Source organism: Chiloscyllium plagiosum, unplaced genomic scaffold (assembly GCF_037043375.1).
Source record: "Chiloscyllium plagiosum isolate Xiang-an unplaced genomic scaffold, Cpla_swu_hap1 HiC_scaffold_20, whole genome shotgun sequence".
Classification (NCBI taxonomy): Eukaryota; Metazoa; Chordata; class Chondrichthyes; order Orectolobiformes; family Hemiscylliidae; genus Chiloscyllium; species Chiloscyllium plagiosum.
The window spans coordinates 42,702,308-42,723,128 of record NW_028270158.1 but is presented as its reverse complement, the minus strand read 5'-3'; the positions used below and the strand labels follow the sequence as shown (position 1 = coordinate 42,723,128).

The 20,821-nt window shown below is 38.6% G+C and overlaps 1 protein-coding gene across 2 annotated transcripts in view; it reads left to right on the top strand.

Annotated features, from left to right (window-relative positions):
* Positions 1–20,821, top strand: part of adcy9a (adenylate cyclase 9a) — a 171,660-nt gene that overhangs the window by 143,640 nt on the left and 7,199 nt on the right. For both annotated transcript variants that reach the window (XM_043711471.2, XM_043711470.2), the window contains exons 6-9: positions 6,216–6,421; positions 10,369–10,528; positions 11,914–12,062; positions 20,304–20,342. In XM_043711471.2, the coding sequence (XP_043567406.2) occupies positions 6,216–6,421; positions 10,369–10,528; positions 11,914–12,062; positions 20,304–20,342 (554 nt within the window). The remainder of the gene's footprint in view (positions 1–6,215; positions 6,422–10,368; positions 10,529–11,913; positions 12,063–20,303; positions 20,343–20,821) is intronic.

Here is a 20,821-nt window from a genome sequence, read left to right as displayed (position 1 = left end):
GCTCACTAATGTCCTTCAGGGAAGGAGATTGCCATCTTTACCCTGTCTGGTCTACATCTGACTCCACACCCATAGCAATGTGGTTGACTTTTAACTGCCCTCGGCAATTAAGGATGGGCAATAAATGCAGGCTTAGCCAGTGACACCCACATCTTGTGAATGAATTCTTTTAAAAATTGTGTTGCAATATTTCCATTTGGCATTGTGTATTTCTTTTGTCACAGGTTGGTGCATTGAATCGGAACTTATAGCATTAATCCAGCCTGTTATACCAAATGCATGTTTTATCTCAGGTCTTTCTGACCCATCTTACTTTGGTCTAATGCATCTTGGCTGCAAACGTGGAGGTTATTGGAGCAAAAACAGGACATGATATGCTGGAAATGCTCAGCAGAAGAAGGTTACAAAATAAATAAGGTGGTTATTTCAGATCTGTGACACTTGCAGTAGAGGAGTCAACTGTTGGGATACATCCCTGTTCAGCGTCTCCTTACCAGTAACTTAAAACATAATTCTGCAGCACAGCTGATCTGAATCCTGATAAAGAATTCTTTTTTTGTTGGATCTTTGCTCCATCCGTGGTCAAGAAGCGAGAAGCCAATAATTTAAACTGGAGGCAGGTGAGCAGCTTCTTTCTTGTGGAAAAGCACACAATTTGCGTCTACTTTCCACACTCAAATTGATCAAGAATTGAGGTGTGGATACAGTTCTAAACTCAGACATCACGTGGTGCGGTACATTGAGGTGAAGCTTCCTGTTCACCTCACTACATTCAACCATGTCTATTTTTATCAGGCACAGATTATCAACTTTAACTCATGCTTCATTGTATTATGGAAAATTTAATATAGGTGCCTTAGCTATCTATTCAAAAAGAAATTTCGAAGTAGTCTCAGAAACGTACATTATGGAAACTGGCCCTTTGGTCCATGCCGATCCGATATCCTAAATTAATCTAGTTCCATTTGCCAGCATTTAGCCTATATCCCTCTAAACCCTTCCAATTCATATATCCATTCAGATGGCTATTAAACGTTGTAATTGTACCAGCCTCCACCACTTTCTCTGGCAGCGCATTCCATATGCATACCACACTGTGCATGAAAAAGTTGCCCCATAGGTCCCTTTAAAGTTTTTCTTCTCTCACCCTAAACCTGTGCCTTCTAGTTCTGAACTCCCCTGTCCAGGGAAAAGACTTTGTCTCTTTATCCTATCCATGCCTCTCATGATTTTATAAACCTTGTAAGGTTTATAACCCCTGAGCCTCCGGCGCTCCAGGGGAAACAGCCTTAGTCTAGTCAACTCTACCTATAGCTCAAATCCTCCAACCCTGGCAACATCCTTGTAAATCTTTTCTGAATCCTTTCAAGTTTCATAGCATCATTCCAATTGGAAGGAGACTAGAATTGCATGCAATATTCCAACAGTGGCCTAATTCTGTCAATAAATTAAAATGTCAGATGGTTCCAACCAGGGTTGTCATAGACTCTCAAACTTGTTAGTGTAAGAAACTGCGCATGCACATTTCTTGTAGTTAAACTCTCCTTGTTCTGAAATCTGATATCCTGCAATGAGTGTGAAACGTGTGATCACTCTATTACAGTGTTCTATATAGCATTTAATACCAATTTATAAATGCCTCAAGGTACTCTATTATGTGCATTAGCATCACATCATCTAATCTTCCCAGTATATAAAAAGAATCTTCCTAGGAATGAATTGCTGACTGTACATCACTCTTAAACAATGCACACTCATATCTGTAAAGTTCAACAGTGGAACTACCAGGTTTTGCAGCACAAAGTAGCAAACACTCCCTAAATTTTAAAAACAAAATTGAATGATTCTAGCCTCAACCCAGCTCATCTTGCTCTGTCACCCTTAAAGTACTTTTAATACTAATGAAATTGAGAACAATGATCCATTTCTTTTCCTTAGTATAATATTAATATGGAGTGATGGGGAAGTGTGAGAACAGCTTTCCTAATTGAAAGCAGTATTGAATCAGTAATAAAGCACAGCACTGCACTGCAATCTGGATAAGCTAATAGTGATCTAGTTTTTATTCTGTTTAATGTACTTGCTAACTTTTGTCTGTATAATGCAGAGCTGCTTGAAGTGGGTCTCAAGACAAAATACTAAAACTTATCACCTGCAGCCTTTGTAATCACTTCAGTTTACTCAACATATTTCCAATCGGTTACTTTTCTTTGTTAAAACTAACACTTAAATGTTCTTGGCAGTTGTAAGAATAAAGTATGGACTGTTCACACAAAATTGTTGGTTCTGCATAGGTGTTTAGTAAGCCTGGATCACATCTAAAGTTTAAAATCCACATTTCTGTTAATTTATATGCATCTCAAATTGTTGGTAACTTAGATTGTATTGTTGCGTTTTCGGATTTATCACCAAGTTCTGCTGGATAACCAGATGAAGAAGTAGCTCTTTCCAAACATGCAAACGTAATAAATCAGTGCACAAGAAATGCAATCACATGTATGGATGAATTACCTGGCTACACTGTCAGGGATTGAAAGTTGTTCTTTGATTTCAAAACTGACTCTGCTCAATCTAAATCACTTCTATAGCTGTGACATTTGTAGCTGACTTAGAACTGATTTAGGGGCTATTTCTATTCTATACATTATGGCAGATATGAAATGTCTCCATGTTGTATTCACTGCTATCAGTATGTTGAATTAGCAGCAAATGATTTTCAGATTTCAAAAGATTTTTCTGTAAATCTACAGTACAGTGCAACAGTAGTTTTCACCCTTCCCTTCTAGACCTTTCCATGTCTTGAAATAAACAGCCCACTAGTGAAGAGCTCCATTCTAGAAGATTTATTTTTAATCATATTGTTCATACATCTTACGACTCACCTCTGGAGGAGGTGGAATTTGAACCCAATATTTCTAAGAACTCGGCTCTGAAATACAAGAGGATGAAAGTGAGGACTGTAGACGCTCGAGACTAGAATAGAATGTGTGGTGCTGGAAAAGCACAGCACGTCTGTCAGCATCCGAGGAGCCGGAGAATCAATGTTTCGGGCAAAAGTCCTCCATCAGAAAGGTCATGATGAAGGGCTTTTGCCCAAAACTTCGAATTTCCTGCTCCTCAGATGCTGCCTGACCTGCTGTGCATTTCCAGCATCACACACTTGATTCTGAAATACAAGAGTCCAATGAGAGCATCACCAGCTCTCAATCAACTCTAGAGTTGATCTATTTGTGCCTTGTGCTCAACTGAAATAGATCTGTTTGGAGTGCGTTAGACTGGAGATCTAAAGGTCCCTGGTTCAGTCCCACATTCCAGTAATCAATTAGTTGTACGTGGGGGTCAAGAGTGTGGCACTGGAAAAGTGCAGCAGGTCAGACAGCATCCAAGGAGCAGGATGAATAACCTGGCTACATCCAGGATGGTTCTGCTCCTGCTCCTCAGATGCTGCTTGACCTGCTGTGCTTTTCCAGCACCAGTCTCTCGATTCTAATCTCCAGCATCTGTAGTCCTTACTTTCACCTAGTTATATGGGTGTACACTGCATATGTTCTATCACTTGTGCAATAATGCTGTTTTTATCTCTTTTGCAATAATGTACAAGTTACTTTTCTATATGCTTGCCGACAAGTTGCACAATGTATTATATGGAAAGCGCAGATGTTTGTTTGAAATGAAATTTATTGCTCCCTAAACCCAAAAACCAATAGCTAACATTTGATTTGCATCTTGGCAAATATGAAGTGAGAGAAGCTTTAAAGAAAGATGTTTGCTTTTTGGCATCTGCATTTCTGACATTTATGCCTAGTTGATCTAAGAGATCCCATTAACTTGCTGTGTCATTGACTTTAAGCCCATATCCCTTGGTATTTTTAAAAATGTTTAATTTGTTAGGTTTTAAAAAATTAATTAAGCTTGATCATTTTTCTCCAGTTGCAATGTATTGCATACTCAATTTACCTGTCATCAGTCAGAGCATTGAGTTCAAGAGTCATGTAATAGCTGTACAAGACATTGGTACAAGGACGTGAATAGGAATGGTTTGGAGAGATATAGGCCAAACACTGAGGAATGGGACTGCTTCCTTTTAGGAAGCCTGGTTGGCATGGGCAGGTTGGGCTGAAGGGCTTGTTTCCATACTGTATGACCATATAAAAATTTAATAAATTTCTTTGAAATCTAGCAGTTTATATTAACACACCTTTAGTGAAATTGTCTTTGATTTTACAAAACTCTATTTCTGTAGTTTTAGAATACAATTGATGCTTTAGATTCTATTTTATAAGAAGGAAGATCGTGTACAAAGCTTTGGACAAGGAGGCATTGCATTCTGTGTTAGATTTGATCAATGTTCACATGCAGAGATGAAAGTATCCCTTTAATTCCTCATCTGCCAAAACTATCTGTGGAATGAATTACCAATTATTCCCCCTTTATAGATTTCCAAAAGATTTGCTTTTTTTTTATATCTGCAAGGTGAGGATAGTTCATGATCAGACAGTGGAATTAGAAATAAGTCTTAATCCTTATCAGTGTTAGACTGACAGAGTTTGAATGGCTTTGCTTGTTTTCTGATTTCTTCACCTGAAGTTAACTAATCAGATCCATCTCTTGATGTGCTGAACAGTAATTATACTGAAATCACTGCCATTAAAAAAAATAACAAGACTAGTTATCACTTACGTTTAAGATGTTGCTATATGCAAAATATACAAGTGCTTAGCTACAGAAAGAAATTCATCAATTTTTATAGTATTATGGATATCCCATTGGTATGTAAATGTTTGTTTCTTTTAGATATGATGTGTGATGAAATTTCCAAAGTATCACACTAAGTCTCTCCTATTTCCCTTCCTGCTTGAGAAAACCTACTTCTGCAACTGTTAATTCTTAGTCATATTCTTTTGTATATGTTAACCAAGTGATGAGATTACCCAGTTTGTCTCCGCCTGCTGTCTACTCTATCAACTTGATGTAGAGGAACAGAAAGAACCAAAGTTACATTTATAACTAACATACATTGATAGTTGCATTAACTAGAACATGTTCACAGTTGCCATGGCAAAGCTCCTGATTTTTCCTTCTGTGGAGCTGCCCTCTGATGTAATCGCCTGGGTCCTTCAGCTTAAACAAAACCTCATGCTTGTAGTATGCAGCTTGCTTTCAGAAATATGACTTGTTCACTAGTGACCCAATCCAGTTTTCCTTGAGGATTTGTTCTTTTTAAAATTTACTTTGAGAGGAACCTTACTTGCAACATCAGGATTAAAGTACCATATCCATTTGCCCTTGTGGAGGTGATAGTGAGCTATAATTTTCAGCCATTGCAGTCTATCTGACGTAGTCCTGTTGGAAATTTTGATCGAGCAGCGGTGGAACAATGAATCAAGATGCTGTGTGACTTGGAGGGAGGCTTAATGTTGGTGCTATTCTGTTTTTTTTTGTTGCACTTGTTCTCTGTAGTCGAGATTAAATCTCTCATTGTTGAAGGAAATTTGAGAAGTTGGTGCAGTTCATCTTGTGGATAGTACATGATTGCTACTGAGCACTGGCAGTGGAGGGAATGGATATTTATAAGGGTGAATGGGCTGCTTTGGCTTGGGTTGTGTCAAGTTCCTCTTTTGATGCAACATATGCCTGACAATGCCCTTTATGCATCTGCATTTTTGGATCTGTTTTACTGAGTTCAGTGTTTGTATTTTAAAACCTGTCGCTAATTTTGGTTATCCTGAACTGCCTTTTAATTGACTTGCATCCCATTATTCTGATGTAATTTTGTATGTTTCAGCCTTTATGACTACTTTGCCCCCAGCTGTGCTGAAATATAACGAGACTTGCTCAGCTGTCCAGTTTTGCAGAAGAAGATCGAGTTCTAATTAGGCTTGCAAAATATTTTGAAATGAGCAGAAATTATCCAAACCAGATGAAAGAAGTGAATAGATCACCCATGGCTATAACACAAAGTTAACGCCAGACATCTGAAATATTACGAGATTAACATTTATAGGACAATATTTAGTTAAGCTTGGATGTAACAGACTGGTGGTACCATTGCTTGCTTTAACCAATTTCTTTACATTAAGCATTTTATACATGGAATTGTTCATTTGGGTCATTATGTTTCCCATCTGTTCTGCTTTACATGTTTGTAATGTTCTGGTATTTGAACTTGTTGAACATGTACAGTATTTTTTATTTTTCTTTCTTTCCCCCAATAGGTTGTGAACAATGCATCAGAGAAGACGTTTGCCAGTGCCACATTCAGTTCACTCCTTGATGTCTTTCTCTCCACCATAGTCTTCCTCTTTCTCTCCATCACATGTTTCATGAAGCAGGGATTGTGTGCATCTCCTTCGCATGCCTCTGTTGTGGTTTTTGTCCTTGCGATTCTGCTTCAAGTTCTTTCCTTGGTTATCTCCATCAGGTGAGACGAGCATTCTGTATGGAGGGCTGTATGCATTTGGGGTCCATGCTTCTTGGGAAAGAGCTGGCATAATGTCAATTCCCTCCATAAACCATTGTTTGTGTGAATGTCTGAATGCATCGACTCTGGCTTATACATTGGGTTCTACCCATAAGTTGGTCAGCTTTAAATGTGCACCTTTGTTAAAAAGCTTGAGATGATAAAACACAAATCAAGGAGGCCAGTGTTATAAGTCTCACTCTCATGAATTTTATTGATGCAGCATTTTATTGCAACAATCTTGAGTATTAATGCTTTTAAAATTCAAATTGCTTAATTAGGTAATTGAGCTTTGGATTAGACTATTTACTTCAACTTTTACTTAGATGTCTGAATTGCTCACAGATTACTGGGAGTTATGTTTCAGGATACTGAATCAGACTGTTGCATGTTTAATGGTCTCTGGTTTAATGTTTCTGAAGGGATATGGGTTGAGGCCTTGTACTGAAGTAACTATCCTGGTGCTTCAGTGTTGAGTTATCTGATCTCAGTCAAGGCAATAGGGTGACACAGTTGATGTCAACATGCAGATGGTGGTTCCTCAGTTTGCACTGGAGTACCAAACTGAATTTTTTAGCCACTTCACCAGGTATCACAGTGAATCTCTTTTGTTAAGGCCAGGAAGCCATGATGAAATGGTTTAAATCAGAAACATTACCTGCATGTAAGCAATTGATCTATACTTGAATTTGGCTGATTCTCTTGGTGAACATATTTCATCACCATGATAAAAATATAAGGACCATTTTCATTAATAATATGTAAAGTTTCAACACCATATCTCCTCTTCTGCCTGCCATATTCCCTCATTCTCCCCATTGTATCATATTGATGGGGAAAGTTGCACTGTCGAGAGGAATCTCGATTATCCGAATACCAATTATCCGAAAATCGGATTATCCGAAGGAGATCTCGAGGTCCCGATAGGAACATTACATCAAAGACTTGTTTCCAACAGTGATCGCATTTTTTGTTTACAGTGATTAAACAGGCATCGTCTCCAAATGACTGACCTCTCTCCCAACACTTTCCTTGGAGTTCTACAGAGGGGTGTATCCTAACCCCACTGCTTCCCAGGAATAATCTCTCCAACATTGTCCTGTACAGAGCAAACATGGAACCTTTCAAAAATTTGCAGTAAAAGGTTGTGTGTGTGTATCTGTGCACTATTTGGAGACTTACCCCACAAAGACAGCAGCAGCAGTGTTGTTGTTGGTGTGTAGTCCAGATGCCCCAGAGAGGGTGGGGAGGTTGGGCTTGAACCAGGTTGGGGGACAGGGTGGGGAGGTTGGGCTTGAACCAGGTTGGGGGACAGGATTGGGAGTGGGGACGTGTTTGGACCGGTTTGGGGCAGGGACTCGCGAGCTTTGCGCTGGAGAGCAGGCGAGGTGCTGGATCGGGTTTGGCGGCGGTTTTGGACGGGTTGGTGGGGATGGGGGGGGGGGGGGGGGGAAGACAGGGTTTCACGCGCTGTGTGCGGCTGCAGTCTCCTGAATAGGGAGCAGACTTTAAACCTCTGAGCCTCAGAGGAAAGGCATTTAATCGATTCACCGAATAATAGATTATCCGAACGAAATAGTGCCTGCCCATCACGTTTGGTTAATCGCGTTTCCACTGTATATGGATAAGAAATGGGAAACAATATCAACAAAACAAATCCTCTCAGCTTCTTGAAATTATTAACACTTCTGTGTGCTGAAGTTTTAGGCAAATTTTCATCCTCTTATAATCCTGAGGTGTCTTATAATTGCACACAAAATAAACTTAACGTATTCTCATTACCACACATCTATCAGCCATGAGGAATCTTTAATATGATTACATGTGAGACACCAGATCTTGGCGAGCTTTTGCCAAGCAGCAAATCTTTCAGAAATCAGACTGAATAGCTGAGTAAATATTGAGCATTTTGTGAATGTGCTGGATGTCAGCAGTTGCCTAGCAAGCCCTCTCGTAAAGAATTCAAGATCATGATGGACTAACTCGATTGCTACCAACAACTCTTGTCCCTATCTTCTGCAAACAAATGATCAGGCCTTTATTAGAAAGGCATCAACATCTTTGAATGTCACTGCCTGCTTGCTCAGATAGTCATTAAAAACTGTGAGGGGAGGAAGCTGCAGAGGTGGTAGGAGCCACTCAACTCCTGCATTCGAGTTGCTCAGAGGGCACAGGGACAGTTTAATCACTCAATTACCATTCTGACAATCTTTCTCAACACTGGCCTTTTCACGATCTGTGGGCAAGATTTGACGCACAATCACAACATGAGACTGACACAATATTAGGACTATATAATTACTTCCACTCCATTGCCCCTTCCTGCTGCTCCTGGGGGTCGGTTTAGTTCAGTTGGCTGCTTTCTGAAGCCGACAGCCTGGGTTCAAACCCTTTACTAGCTGACGTTTATCACAAAGGACTAAGTGGATTAGCCATGGCAAATGCAGGGTCCTGAGAATCATGTGGGATATTCTTCGGAGGGTGGCGTGTGTACTCAATGGGCCGAAAGGCCTCCGATTGCACTGTCGGGATTCTCTGACTCTCCTCCTCAACCTCTCCCTTCACCTGACCCTCAGGTTAAGCCACCACCAGTCGTCTCTCCCTAATGAGAGAGAAGTCCCATGGTCTGGTAAGAATGGGAGGACTTTGCTTAATAACCCTACAGTGTTTTTCGCCCTTCAGATTTTTACCCAATTCTCTTTTGAAGCTCTTATTGATTAAGACTCCCCATCCTTTCAGGTGGCACATTCCACATTACAACAATTCCATTGTATGTACAAGGAAAATCTAATCCAAAGTGGTGCAGGTTAGGCGAATTGGCCACGCTGAATTGCCCAATGTGTTCAGGAATGTGTAGTTTTGTCAGGGGTAAATGTAGAGTAATGGGGAATGGGTTTGGGTGGGATATTCTTCGGAGGGTCAGTGTGGACTTGTTGGGTTGAAGGGTCTGTTTCCACACCGTAGGGATTTTATGATTAAGATTCTAGACTGGCACAATTGCACTGAACCTTAATTTCCAGGTCCCAGACTAACAATAATGCAAGCTATCCCTTATAAGGTGACTAGTAATGACGCCACAGCTATTTGCTTCTCATTGCAATAAGGTTGAATATAGACTACTGCAATCTATGAACTGGAATTCCATTATGGTGCACAGCATTATTTCTAACTTCGGTCAATTATTTATTAATTCTTTTTCTTCCATTCTTTCCCAAACTTGGGCTAACATTACGTAAAATGCTTATTTTGGAGTTTTGGGTGGCAAAGATCTGGAACTTTGCAATGCAGCTTGTGTGTGTTACAGTGATAATTGTACAGTTTTCTTACATTTTACAGTTTTATTTTCTTAAAAGCTTTGGCAATAGTATATTGAATTGCAAAGCAGGAGCTACGTTTCAAAGTGAAATGGCAAATTGTTCTATTTCCAATGGATTGTTCACCTCTGGTTATTTCAGTTTCATGGTCAACTCCAGCCTTTACTGGAAAACTAGCTCCATCTCCTGAAAATTATTGGTACTGCGTGCGCGCGCGCGCACACACACACACACACACACACACACACACACACACACAGCAAATGAGATCAATTGCTGGAAGCATAACACGTCAGGAAGCATCTGTCAACACAGCTAGATAGGATAAACACTTCAGGTTGATCTTTAATTTTTCATGTAGACTTCAGAGATTTCTCAGTTTGTGTTAGAATACAGAATAACAAAGTGCAGGCACAATTCAGAGTTGGGTCTGGTTATTCGTACTACCAAAGTTATTCTTTTCTGTGGTTCTAAACCTACTTAGTTTAAATATAATGGCTGTGGTAAGTTGCAGCAACTTCATGAAATTATTTAGAACTGCTGATTTAATTCTTAACTCCCCTGTTCTAACCTCAGCCCAATGTTCCATTGTAGAATGGCATTTTACCTGGATGACGTGATGCCATGCACTAAAAGGCTGATGAAGGCGATCTCTGGTTGGCTGCCTCGTCATTTTTTCGGAGCCATTCTCATCTCTCTCCCTGCAGTTGCTGTGTTCTCTCAGTTTACATGTGAATTTAAAACCAATATAAATGTGAGTATCTTTGCATTGTAGTGGGAAGATAAATAAAACAAAGAACCAAGGTGCTGAAGATCCGAAGCAAACAAGAACAAATTGTTGGAGAAACTCTATTCAACTAGAATTAAGAATGTAGTCAAAAAGGATTTACCACTTGTTTTTAACAAAATCAGAATTTGCTAGAGGAACTCAGCAGGTCAGGCAGCATCTGAAGAAGGGTCACTAGACTCAAAACATTAACTGTTTTCTCTCTGCAAATGCTGCTGGACCCACTGAGTTTCTCTCGCAAATTCTGATTATGTTTAAAATAAGTAGTAAATCCTTTAATAGATTGCTCATTTGGGATTTCAAGGTTGCATTGAAAGAATGGTGGAAGCAGATTAAACAGTAACTGCTGAAAGAGATCTACAGGGCAATTGGGATAGTGGGATTAATTGATAGCCCTTGAGAAAGGATATCGTGGCACTGAAGAGAGTGCAGAATGGTTCACTAGGTTGTTTCTGGAGTTAAGAAGGTTGGCTTATGAGGAGAGACTGAGTAGACTGGGATTATATTGATTGGAATTTAGAAAAATGAAGGGGGATCTTACAGAAATATATAAAATTGTGAAGGGAGTAGATAAGATAGAGATAGAGAGGGTGTTTCCATTGGTGGGTGAAACTAGGATAAGAGGGCATAACCTCAAAATTAGGGGGAGCAGATTTAGGACCAAATTGAGGAGGAACTTCTTTACCCAAATGGTTGTGAATCTATGGAATTTCCTGCCGATTGAAGTAGTTGAGGCTTCCTAAGTAAATGTTTTTAAGATAGATACTTTTTGAACAGTGAGGGAATTAAGGGTTATGGAGAGAGGGTGGATAAGTGAAGCTGAAGCCATGGAAAGACCAGCCATGATCATGTTGAATAGCGGAGTGGGTTTGAGGGGCCAGATGCCAACTACTTCTAGTTCTTATATTCTTTCAAAGACTGGCTATGTTGGGCTGAAGGCCTCCACCTGTGTTATATATGACTCATGATCTTGATCATTGTTATGCTCTGACTTGAGAGGGACTTTCAAATGAAGGCACTTTGCTACATTATTTTAAACAAAAACAAACTTATGCGTGCCACTCAAATGAAACGCAAAATACTGCTCATATTGGAGATCTGAAATAAAAGCAGTGTTGAGGAAATTCAGCAAGTATGGTAGCATCTTATTCAGAACTGTAGAAGAGTCATTTTGGACACTAAATGTTGACTCTTTCTCTGTCCACAGATGTTTCCAAATCTGCTCCGTTTCCCCATACTTTGTTTTTATTTGTGCACATGATCTTTGTGAACCAGAAGCAGTTTGGCCTGTATTTTGTTAACTCGTGGCTCTTTAACTTTTTAACTTGTTTTACATGTTGCTCTTTCTGCAGGTTACCATGTTCTTCTGTTGTGCAATGATCATTACTTTCATTCACTACTGTAACTTCTGTCAGTTGAGCTCCTGGATGAGATTCTCTTTGGCCACGATAGTAGGCATATCACTTCTCATCCTGCTGTATGTGACACTATGTCCTTCCATGTGAGTATTGTACCCTTTTCACATCTGATACAAGGTTGGATTCCTTTATAAATGTTGTTCACCATTCATACTTTGACAACTCTTTGGTGATATGACTTTATTTGATTTTTTTTAAAATGTAGAATTCTATGAAATGTGTTTGAAGCAACACTATATCAGCTACAAGATAGCAGAAATTGGGTTTATACCTGAATGCACTGTCCAGAAGGGAGCAAGGATAGAACATAGAATATCTCTAGGTTGTTTTCAGAGAAACAACAGTGTCCACAGTATGATTGATTGAACTTTATAACCAGTTAAAATGGGGCAAGAGTGGGTCTAAGTTTAGTACTTTAAACTTGAAATAAGGACAACTATGTGGGTATGCAGTTGATCCAGCCGAAGTGATCTGAGTCACTGGGATGGAATATAGGGAAGCAATGGAAAAATTTTAAGGGGATAAATTCAGAATACTCTAAGTGTTTTTCTACGGAAAAGAAAAAAATCAAGGAGTGGATCAATCATTAATGGTTATCTGAAGAAATTAAAGCACCAGAATTAAGGAAAAAATACAAATGCACAAAGGTGAGTGGCAAGTCAGAATATAAGAAAAGATAAAGAAGACTAAAAGGTTCATTAGGAAGAAATTAAGTGTGGGAGGAAGCTAGCTATAAATGTTTTAAAAAAAAAAAAAGCCGGAGTTCCTGCATCTACCTTTTCTTTTAAAAAAAAAAGCAAACAGTGAATTTTGGTCCTCTAAAGCATGCAAATGGGGTGTTAATAAAATAATAATAATAATAATAATAAAGAAATTGTGAATGAAATGAACAAGTATTTTGTTTGTCTTCATTATAGAGCATATAAAAAACATCCCAGTATAGCTATAATCAGGGGATGGAAGCAAGAGAGGAATTTGGTGAAATTACAACCACAAGCAATACTGTGTAAATGGATGGAGCTGTGGCCTGATGAGTACTTGGTCCTGATGGGCTTCATCCTAGATTTGTAAAACGTGGTGGCTAATAATATAGTAAATAGGTTGGCATTAATTTTCCAAAATTTGCTCCATTCTGGAAAGGCTGGGTTAGTCTCCAATCAGACTATTAATGTAACCCATCTATTCAAGAGAGGCGGAAACCATGAAACCAGGGTGATGAGGTGATGAATTAATCATTAAGGAGGTTATAGGCTGGTGCTTAGAAAAGCTCATGGTAATCGCAAAGAGATGGCATAATTTGGCAAAGATAAGTTGTATTAAACTGGTTTATTGAACTGCTTTGAAGGAGTAAAATATGCCATGGATAAGGGACAGCCCATTGATGTACTATACTAGGATTCGCAGAAGGCTTTTGTCAAAGTGCCATGTAAAGCTTATTATGCAAAATAGACACATGCCACTGTAGGTAACGTGCCAGCATGGTTAGAAGGTTGACTAGCAGGAAACAGTATGCATAAATACATATTTTTCAGAGTGCCACAGTGTGACAATAGGAGCCCTTCGGGGGTTTGTATTGGTGCCTTAGCTCTTCATAACTTGTATCAACGACTTCGATGGATGAGGGGATCAAAGGCATATTAGGTAAATTTGCAGATGATGGAAAGACAGCTAAGAAAGTATGTTGTGATGACATAAGGAGGTTGTAGATTGAGGTTTTGAATGGGCAGAAAATCTGTCAGATGAAATAAAATATGGGAAAATGTAAAATTGTTCACTTTGGCAGAAAAGTAAGAAAGTGTGTCACCAAAACAGTTGAACTGCAGAATTCTAAGTGTACAGAGATCTAGGTATTTTTGTGCATGAGTTACAGAAAGTATGCAGGTACAACAAGTAATCAAGACAGCAAATGAAATCCTATTCCATTTGAGATCATTCAAAATATCATGTGAATGCCAGCTGAATTACTAGCTGCCCATTCTAATCTGATTCATAGCCTTGTAAGTTACAGTGCTTCAGGTGCAAATCCATGTTCCTTTTAAATGATTTTACTGTTTCTACCTCATGGCAAAGTAGGCAGTGAATTCCAGACACATGTTACGCTATGGGTAAAAAAACACACTTTACTGTTGTCCCCTCTACCTTTCTACCAATTACCTAAGTTCAGTCAGAAACCCCCCCCAACCATGAACCTCTGCTTCCTGCAATTCAACCAATTGTGGTTCCAATTAGCCAAATTTAATTAGATTCCTTGGGCCCTTAACTTTGCTATCCGTTTCCAATGTGGGACCTTATCAAAAACCTTGCTGCAGTCCAAATAGACTACATCAAAACCAAACCATTGATACCATCCTACAGTCCACAGCCATCCTAGTCACTGTCAGTACCTGGCCAGTTCTCAATCATGTTCTCAACCACGTTTCAGTCTAAATCATTAATATCTACCACAAATGGCAAGGCATGCAACACTGATCCCTGTGGGACACCATTGAAAATGGCTTTCCATTTGGAAAAAACACGCATCAGCCATTACCATTCCATCCCTCATCTCAGCTGTAATTGATTCTTTAACCAATAAAGCTATGCTCCATCTTTTTAAAATCCCTATCTGTATTAAGCTTGAGAACTCAACATCCCTGTCCAGTCTCAAAAGAACTGCCATCCTTATCCTACTTTAAAGTGAAGCAGTTTCAGTTATCACAAAGATATGTTGTCATGCATTTATCTGTGTCCCTAACTTGTTAGTTTTATTTGCTGTATTACTTGTGTTATATGTAAAATGGTTTATTATAATGATTTAATATTGCTAAATTCCTTTTACGTATACTATGAGTTTGACTCTGAAAGCTGAGGTTACATGCTAAGTACTGCTTACTGTTTCCTGCTCTGAACCTGCCCCTAGATTCCAAACCTTTTGCCAATCTTGTTTAAAGCCTCCCCAACAGTACTAGCAAATTTCTTTGCAAGGGTATTGTTTAATTGTAAGCCATCTAAGTTCCAATGCCCCAGAAACTTGCTACCCTCCTGAGTACCCTGCCCTAGCAGAATGCCTGCTTCTGCTCTGTAACATCTCATTATTTTGGTACCAGGGAAGTATGGTACCATCCTGGATAATGTCAAAAACTTCTTTGATCTCTGACTTTAAAAACCTCAAATCTTATTGCTCCTTCTCTGTCTGTCTCACCCTGATGCCATCCACTTGTCAATTCTCTTATCATTATCCTAAATGAAATACTGAATAGCAAGCAAAATATACTTTGGGCTCTTGCATTGTCTACTTGGTGGTAAGCTGGGCGGATATCTATTCACTCACTGGTGTGATCACCTCCTTAAACTGGCTCTCCATTTAGATCTTCAGCTTGAGCTCCAGCTGCAGCCTCTGTTATGTATCCATGAAGTAAAGTTTCAAAACCCAGAGCTCAAGCTTGTGCAGCTGGTGGCACTTTATGCAGATACATTAGTCTGGCGTATATAGTGTATCCATTACCTTTTTCACTGCAGGATGTATATTCCAGTTGGTTAAGTAGATCTGCAATCTTGTAATTTTAAGCGCTACTAATTACAGTGGAATAATAGAAAAAATTTCAATGCTCGTGAATTACCTTTCTCCCCTGCAGAGAAAGCGAGGATGAAAATGTTAGGAGAGAAAAGGTCCCCACTCGATGCGTGCACATATACTTACTGCTAACTCAAAAAATCCTATTTTTAAATATTGTAAAGCCAAAGCAACAACAATGGAAGCATTTATTTAGACTCCCTGAAAACTGAAGGTTCAACAAACTGGATTAAACCAGCTAATAATTAACTAGCTGCAACTTTTCTCAGTGTGTCTATTTTCCTGATTTAAGGTTGCAATAAAACTTCTCTTAACTAAATATTGCAGTTTAAGCGAATTGCTAAATTACAGGAAAAATAGTTTTTAGATTACCTCTTAATATAAATTATCAGCTCCCAGCCAAGGAACTATCTCAGTATGTTCGAGGCACTTCGGAGGAAATTCACTAGATTGATGCCTGGAATGAACAAGTTGCCTCATGAGGGTAGGTTAGAAAGACTAGGGTGTTTTTATTGAATTTTAGAAGCATGAGTGGTGACTTCATTAAACTGTGTAAATCTTGATGTGGATGTGAAAATTGTTTCCTCTTCTGGGTAAGTTCACAACTAAAGGGCACTTTGAGGCTGCCCTTTTAGGATAGAGATTAGGTTAATTTTTTCTCAACAATCAGCAGCTTTGGCACACTCTGTCACAGAAGTGAAGAAGAGAGAATCATTGAATATTTTTAAGGTGGCAGTTGGTAGGTTTTTGTTAAGGAAGGGAATTAAGGGTTATCACACCTAGATGGGAATATTGAATTCAAAAGACAAACTGCTCAACCAAGATCTGATTGAATGGCAAGGTAGTCTCACGGTGCTGAACAATCTACCTGTCTTTTCTTTATGTTCATGTGTCAATTCGAGGTGAGGGGACATCTAAGAATTAGGGATAGTACAGTTTTTTCTGATTAGAAAACGAACTGATTAGAAACCTAATTTGATGATGACTGTGAGAACTGCAGCAATCAGTTCATTATGCTTAAGGAATTTCCTGCATGAACAAGACTGCAAATTCTTCAGATGGATAGTCTTAGATTCAAGCTGTATGAATAATCCATGTCTGTGCAAGTACTGTGGGAAATGAGATATGTAATGAAGAGAGAGTCTGTATCTGAACCATGCTTGGGCTGGTATTCTTGTCAAATTCATAACTAGTGAAATAGTGAGGAGTTTAAACTAAGCAGTGGATATAAGGGATCAAATTTGGGAAGGCATAAATCAGATTAGAATCAGGCCAAAGAGAAAAATACTAACAGACGAAATCATGATAGTAACGAATAGTGTACAAATCTAAGAGGCAACAATTGGATAAGATGAAAATTTGCAAAGGGTAGGAAGATAAAACTGTAGGCTCTGCATCTGCGTGCATGCAACTTTCAAAATAAAATGTCTAAGCTGAAAGCACAAAGACATACTTGTATGATATGGTAGCCATTGCAGAGAAATGGCTGCAGAAGGAAATGGATTGGGACCTGAATATTGATGGCTACAGGACACTTAGGAAGGACAGGAAAAATAGGAAAAGATGGATGGGTGGCTCTGTTAGATAATGGTATTAGCACCGAAGAGAAGGATGATCTAAGTTCAGAAAACCAAAATGTGGAAATAGTTTGGCAAGAAATGATAAAGGCAAGATATCACTTGCAGGAGTGGTATGCAGGCCGTCTAACAGTAATGACGTGGTAGTGTGGAGCATGAATGAAAGCTTGTCAGAAAAACACGGTGATAGTGGAAGGTATTAATCTACCTATCAGCTGAGAAAGTGGATGGGCAAATGTAACTTAGCTGAGAAGCTATGTTCCTTTTTATATTTTTCTTTGCGTGTTTATCCAGATTTGTGTGTAACTTCTGAAACCAAAAGTCAATACTGAGAGCAGCATTACCACATCAATTATCAGCATGCACAGACATGATGAGTTCATAGAAAGTTTTCTGAACAGCAATGTTCTGAACCATCCAAAGTGGAGGTATGCATGACCTGGTATGGTGCAATGAGGTAGAATTAATTAATGATCTAATAGTGAAGGCAACCCTAGGTAGCAGTGACCAATAAAAACAAAAGAATAACTTTTTTTAAAAAAAAGAAAATTACAGTACATGAGCAAGCTAGCCAGAAGTATAAAAACAATGGTAAGACATTTAAAGAAGAATTAATGAATGTTGCTCCTATAGAAAGTAAGACTGAAGAATTGATATTGCAAAATAAAGAAATGACAGATGAATTGAATAGGTATTCAGTATTGATCTTTAATATAAAATAATCAAGTAATGTCCTAGAAGCAGTAATAAATCAGGAAATGAAAGGAGGGAGGAACCTGATGAATCTCAATCCCCTGACAAATGGTGCTAAGTAAACTGTGGGAAATGCGGACTGACAAATGCCCAGGTCCTGAAGGACTTCATCCTAGAGTATTAAAAGAAGTGTCTAGTGAGAGAGCTGATGCATTGGCTTTAATTTTTTGAAATTCCTTTTTCTTAGGGAAGGTCCCATTAGATTAGAAGATGGTGAATTCGTTATTTAAAAAAAAGGGAGTGAGACTGAAAACAGGACGCTTTACATCTGTCACAGTGAAAATGATAGAAGCTATTGTTAAACTTTGTGATGCAGGGGTAGCATATTGACATGGATAGAAGATTGGCTTGCTAACAGGAAGGGGAGATAAAGTGAGGAAGCATAAATTAGTCATTTTCAGATTGGCAAGATGCAGTGAGCTTGTGCAACATGGATTGGTGCTGAGACCTCAACTATTTGCAATTTATAAAAATGGTATAAGTGAAGGGATGGAAGATATCATTGCCAAATTTTCTGATGACATAAGGTTGGGTAGGAAAGTACATTGTGAAGAGGACAAGACTACGAAATATATAGATAGGTTAAGTGAGTGGGCGAAGGCAAGGCAAACTTGGTATAATGTGGAAAATGTGAAATTATCCACTTTGGCAGGAAGAATGAAAAGTAGTACATTTTCTAAATGGGAAGAGATTGCTGAGCTCAGATGCACATACATGTCCTCATACATGAGTTGCAGAAGATTAGTATGCAAGTACAACAAGGAATTGGTAAAGCTAAATAAAAACCAAAAGAACCAGTTCTGAGGAAGGATCAGTTGATGTAACATCTGGAGTAATGTGTACATTATTGTTACTTTATTTCAGGAAGAATGTAAATATTTTGGAGGCCGTTCAGAGAAAGTTTATCAGACCAATACCTGGAATGTTATGAGGAAAGGCTGGAGAGGGTAGGCTTGTATCTAATAGAGTTTAGAAGAATGAGAGGCAACTTCATTGAAACATGAAAAATCCTGAGGATTTGGAGAGGATGTTTCCTGTTATGGAAGTATCTGGAATTTTTGATCACTGTTTAAAAATCAGTGGTCACCCATTTAAAACTGGTGAGGGGCATGAGTCTTTGGTACTTTTTTTCTTGAGAAGGTAGTGGAAGTATGATCCTTAAGTATTTTTAAAGAAATAGATTCCTGTTAAGTAAGGAGCTTAAAAGATATCAGGAATTGACAGGAATGCAGATTTGAGTGCAGATCATTCATGCCCTACTGAGTGGTAGAGTAGGCCCAGGGAGCTGAATAGCAATCCCTTCAATTCATATTTGTATATCTTGTCACATCTGAAAGGGATCATGGATGATCAGCCATGATCATAATGAAAGGTGGTGCTGGCTGGAAGGGCCAAATGGCCTACTCCTGCACCTATTGTCTATTGAAAGTCACCTTTTAAGTAATGACACTTTCGCCAAGGATGATGACGAGAGCAACAAACTCCCCCACCCAGTGTCACAAAGTGGTGAAGGCTAAGTTCTAAGAACTATTTTCAAGATTGACTTAACCCGTGGATAAGAAATCTGTTTATGGAGAACAGAAAGTGAAGTTGAGGGAATAATTAAATCAACTATCTGGAGCAAACTTAAGGCACCAATTGGTCTGTTTCTGCTCCTGTTTCTTAAGTTCTGATATAAATTAATCTAATATCTAAATGCCAATAATGTATAAATAAATAGCTGGAAAAGGAAAATTTCAAAAGTTAGTCTATCATCTTCCTGAATTAATTACAAAAAGCATGTTAAATCATATAATTTTTGTTTTTGGTAAAATCACTTTGTCCTAAGGTTTTACCCATATATATCCAAGATTCAATTTGCAGCTGGGAATTTGAATCGACAATTCCGTGCGACTGACTTGCAACTGATGTTTGCACCTGGACAAGGGAAATTACCATTTGTTCAGTTGTTGGCCATTGGTAATGGACAGTGTTACAGTGATGGCTTCAGCAGGAGCTACAGACCCACTGTGTAAAACAAGATGGGATATCTTTCACCACATATAAATAATAACGAAAATGTGAAGAACTAATGGAGAGCAAATTGTCTTTAAAGTGTGAGTCAACCTAGTGAGGTAGAGAAAAGACAAATACCTGGAACTAGATTTTGAAATACATTTTAGAGAGAGTTGAACAAATCTCCAAGCTCTTAAATCAATTGTTTTCTTAAAACAATATTTTAGTAAATATGCTGGTCCTAGGTGGTCTATGAGTAATGTCATTGTAGTACGGGGGTGAAGTTAACAGGAAAATGAATAACTTGAGTAAACTAATGATTAAACCTGTAGAAACTGCACTTTAGGCTAACAGGTTAGCTGTAAGAAGTTAGATGGGTTGGGAAGTGAAAAAGTGACATGCGTGACAAAGAAAACTGTTTTCAGACATATGTTTTTTACTTGCAGCTTTCCAGAAACCACATCTGAACCTATAGAATCATTCAGGTAAGATTTAAGATCATGTCATGACTCTTAAGATCAGTTGTGGAAAGTTGGTTTTCAGCAACTAATTTAATGATTATTATTTTATCAAACACCTCAGTCAGTGCAGGATACCACATGATTTTAATCTTTCTTTCAGACCCTAGGGAAGTGGGGTTGAAGAATGACATTTCGCACTATATTGCCATTGATAACCAAGTGCATAAATTCAAAGTAATTAGCACAAAGCTTAGCAAGATATTGAGAGTTTTAAACCTAGAGTGTGCTGGGGCCTGGTACTCATTGCCTGAAACGATGTAAGGAAGAGGAACTCTTTTTGCCTTAAAAAATTACTTTAAAATACATTTGTAGTGTGACAAGTTGCAAAGATGCTGTCCATTAGTTCCTTTGGCAAAGCAGACACATGAGCCAAACTGACTTCCTTTTTTCTGCAGTAAGTTTCCTATGAATTTAGATTTTTAAAGATCCCAAAGCAATATTTC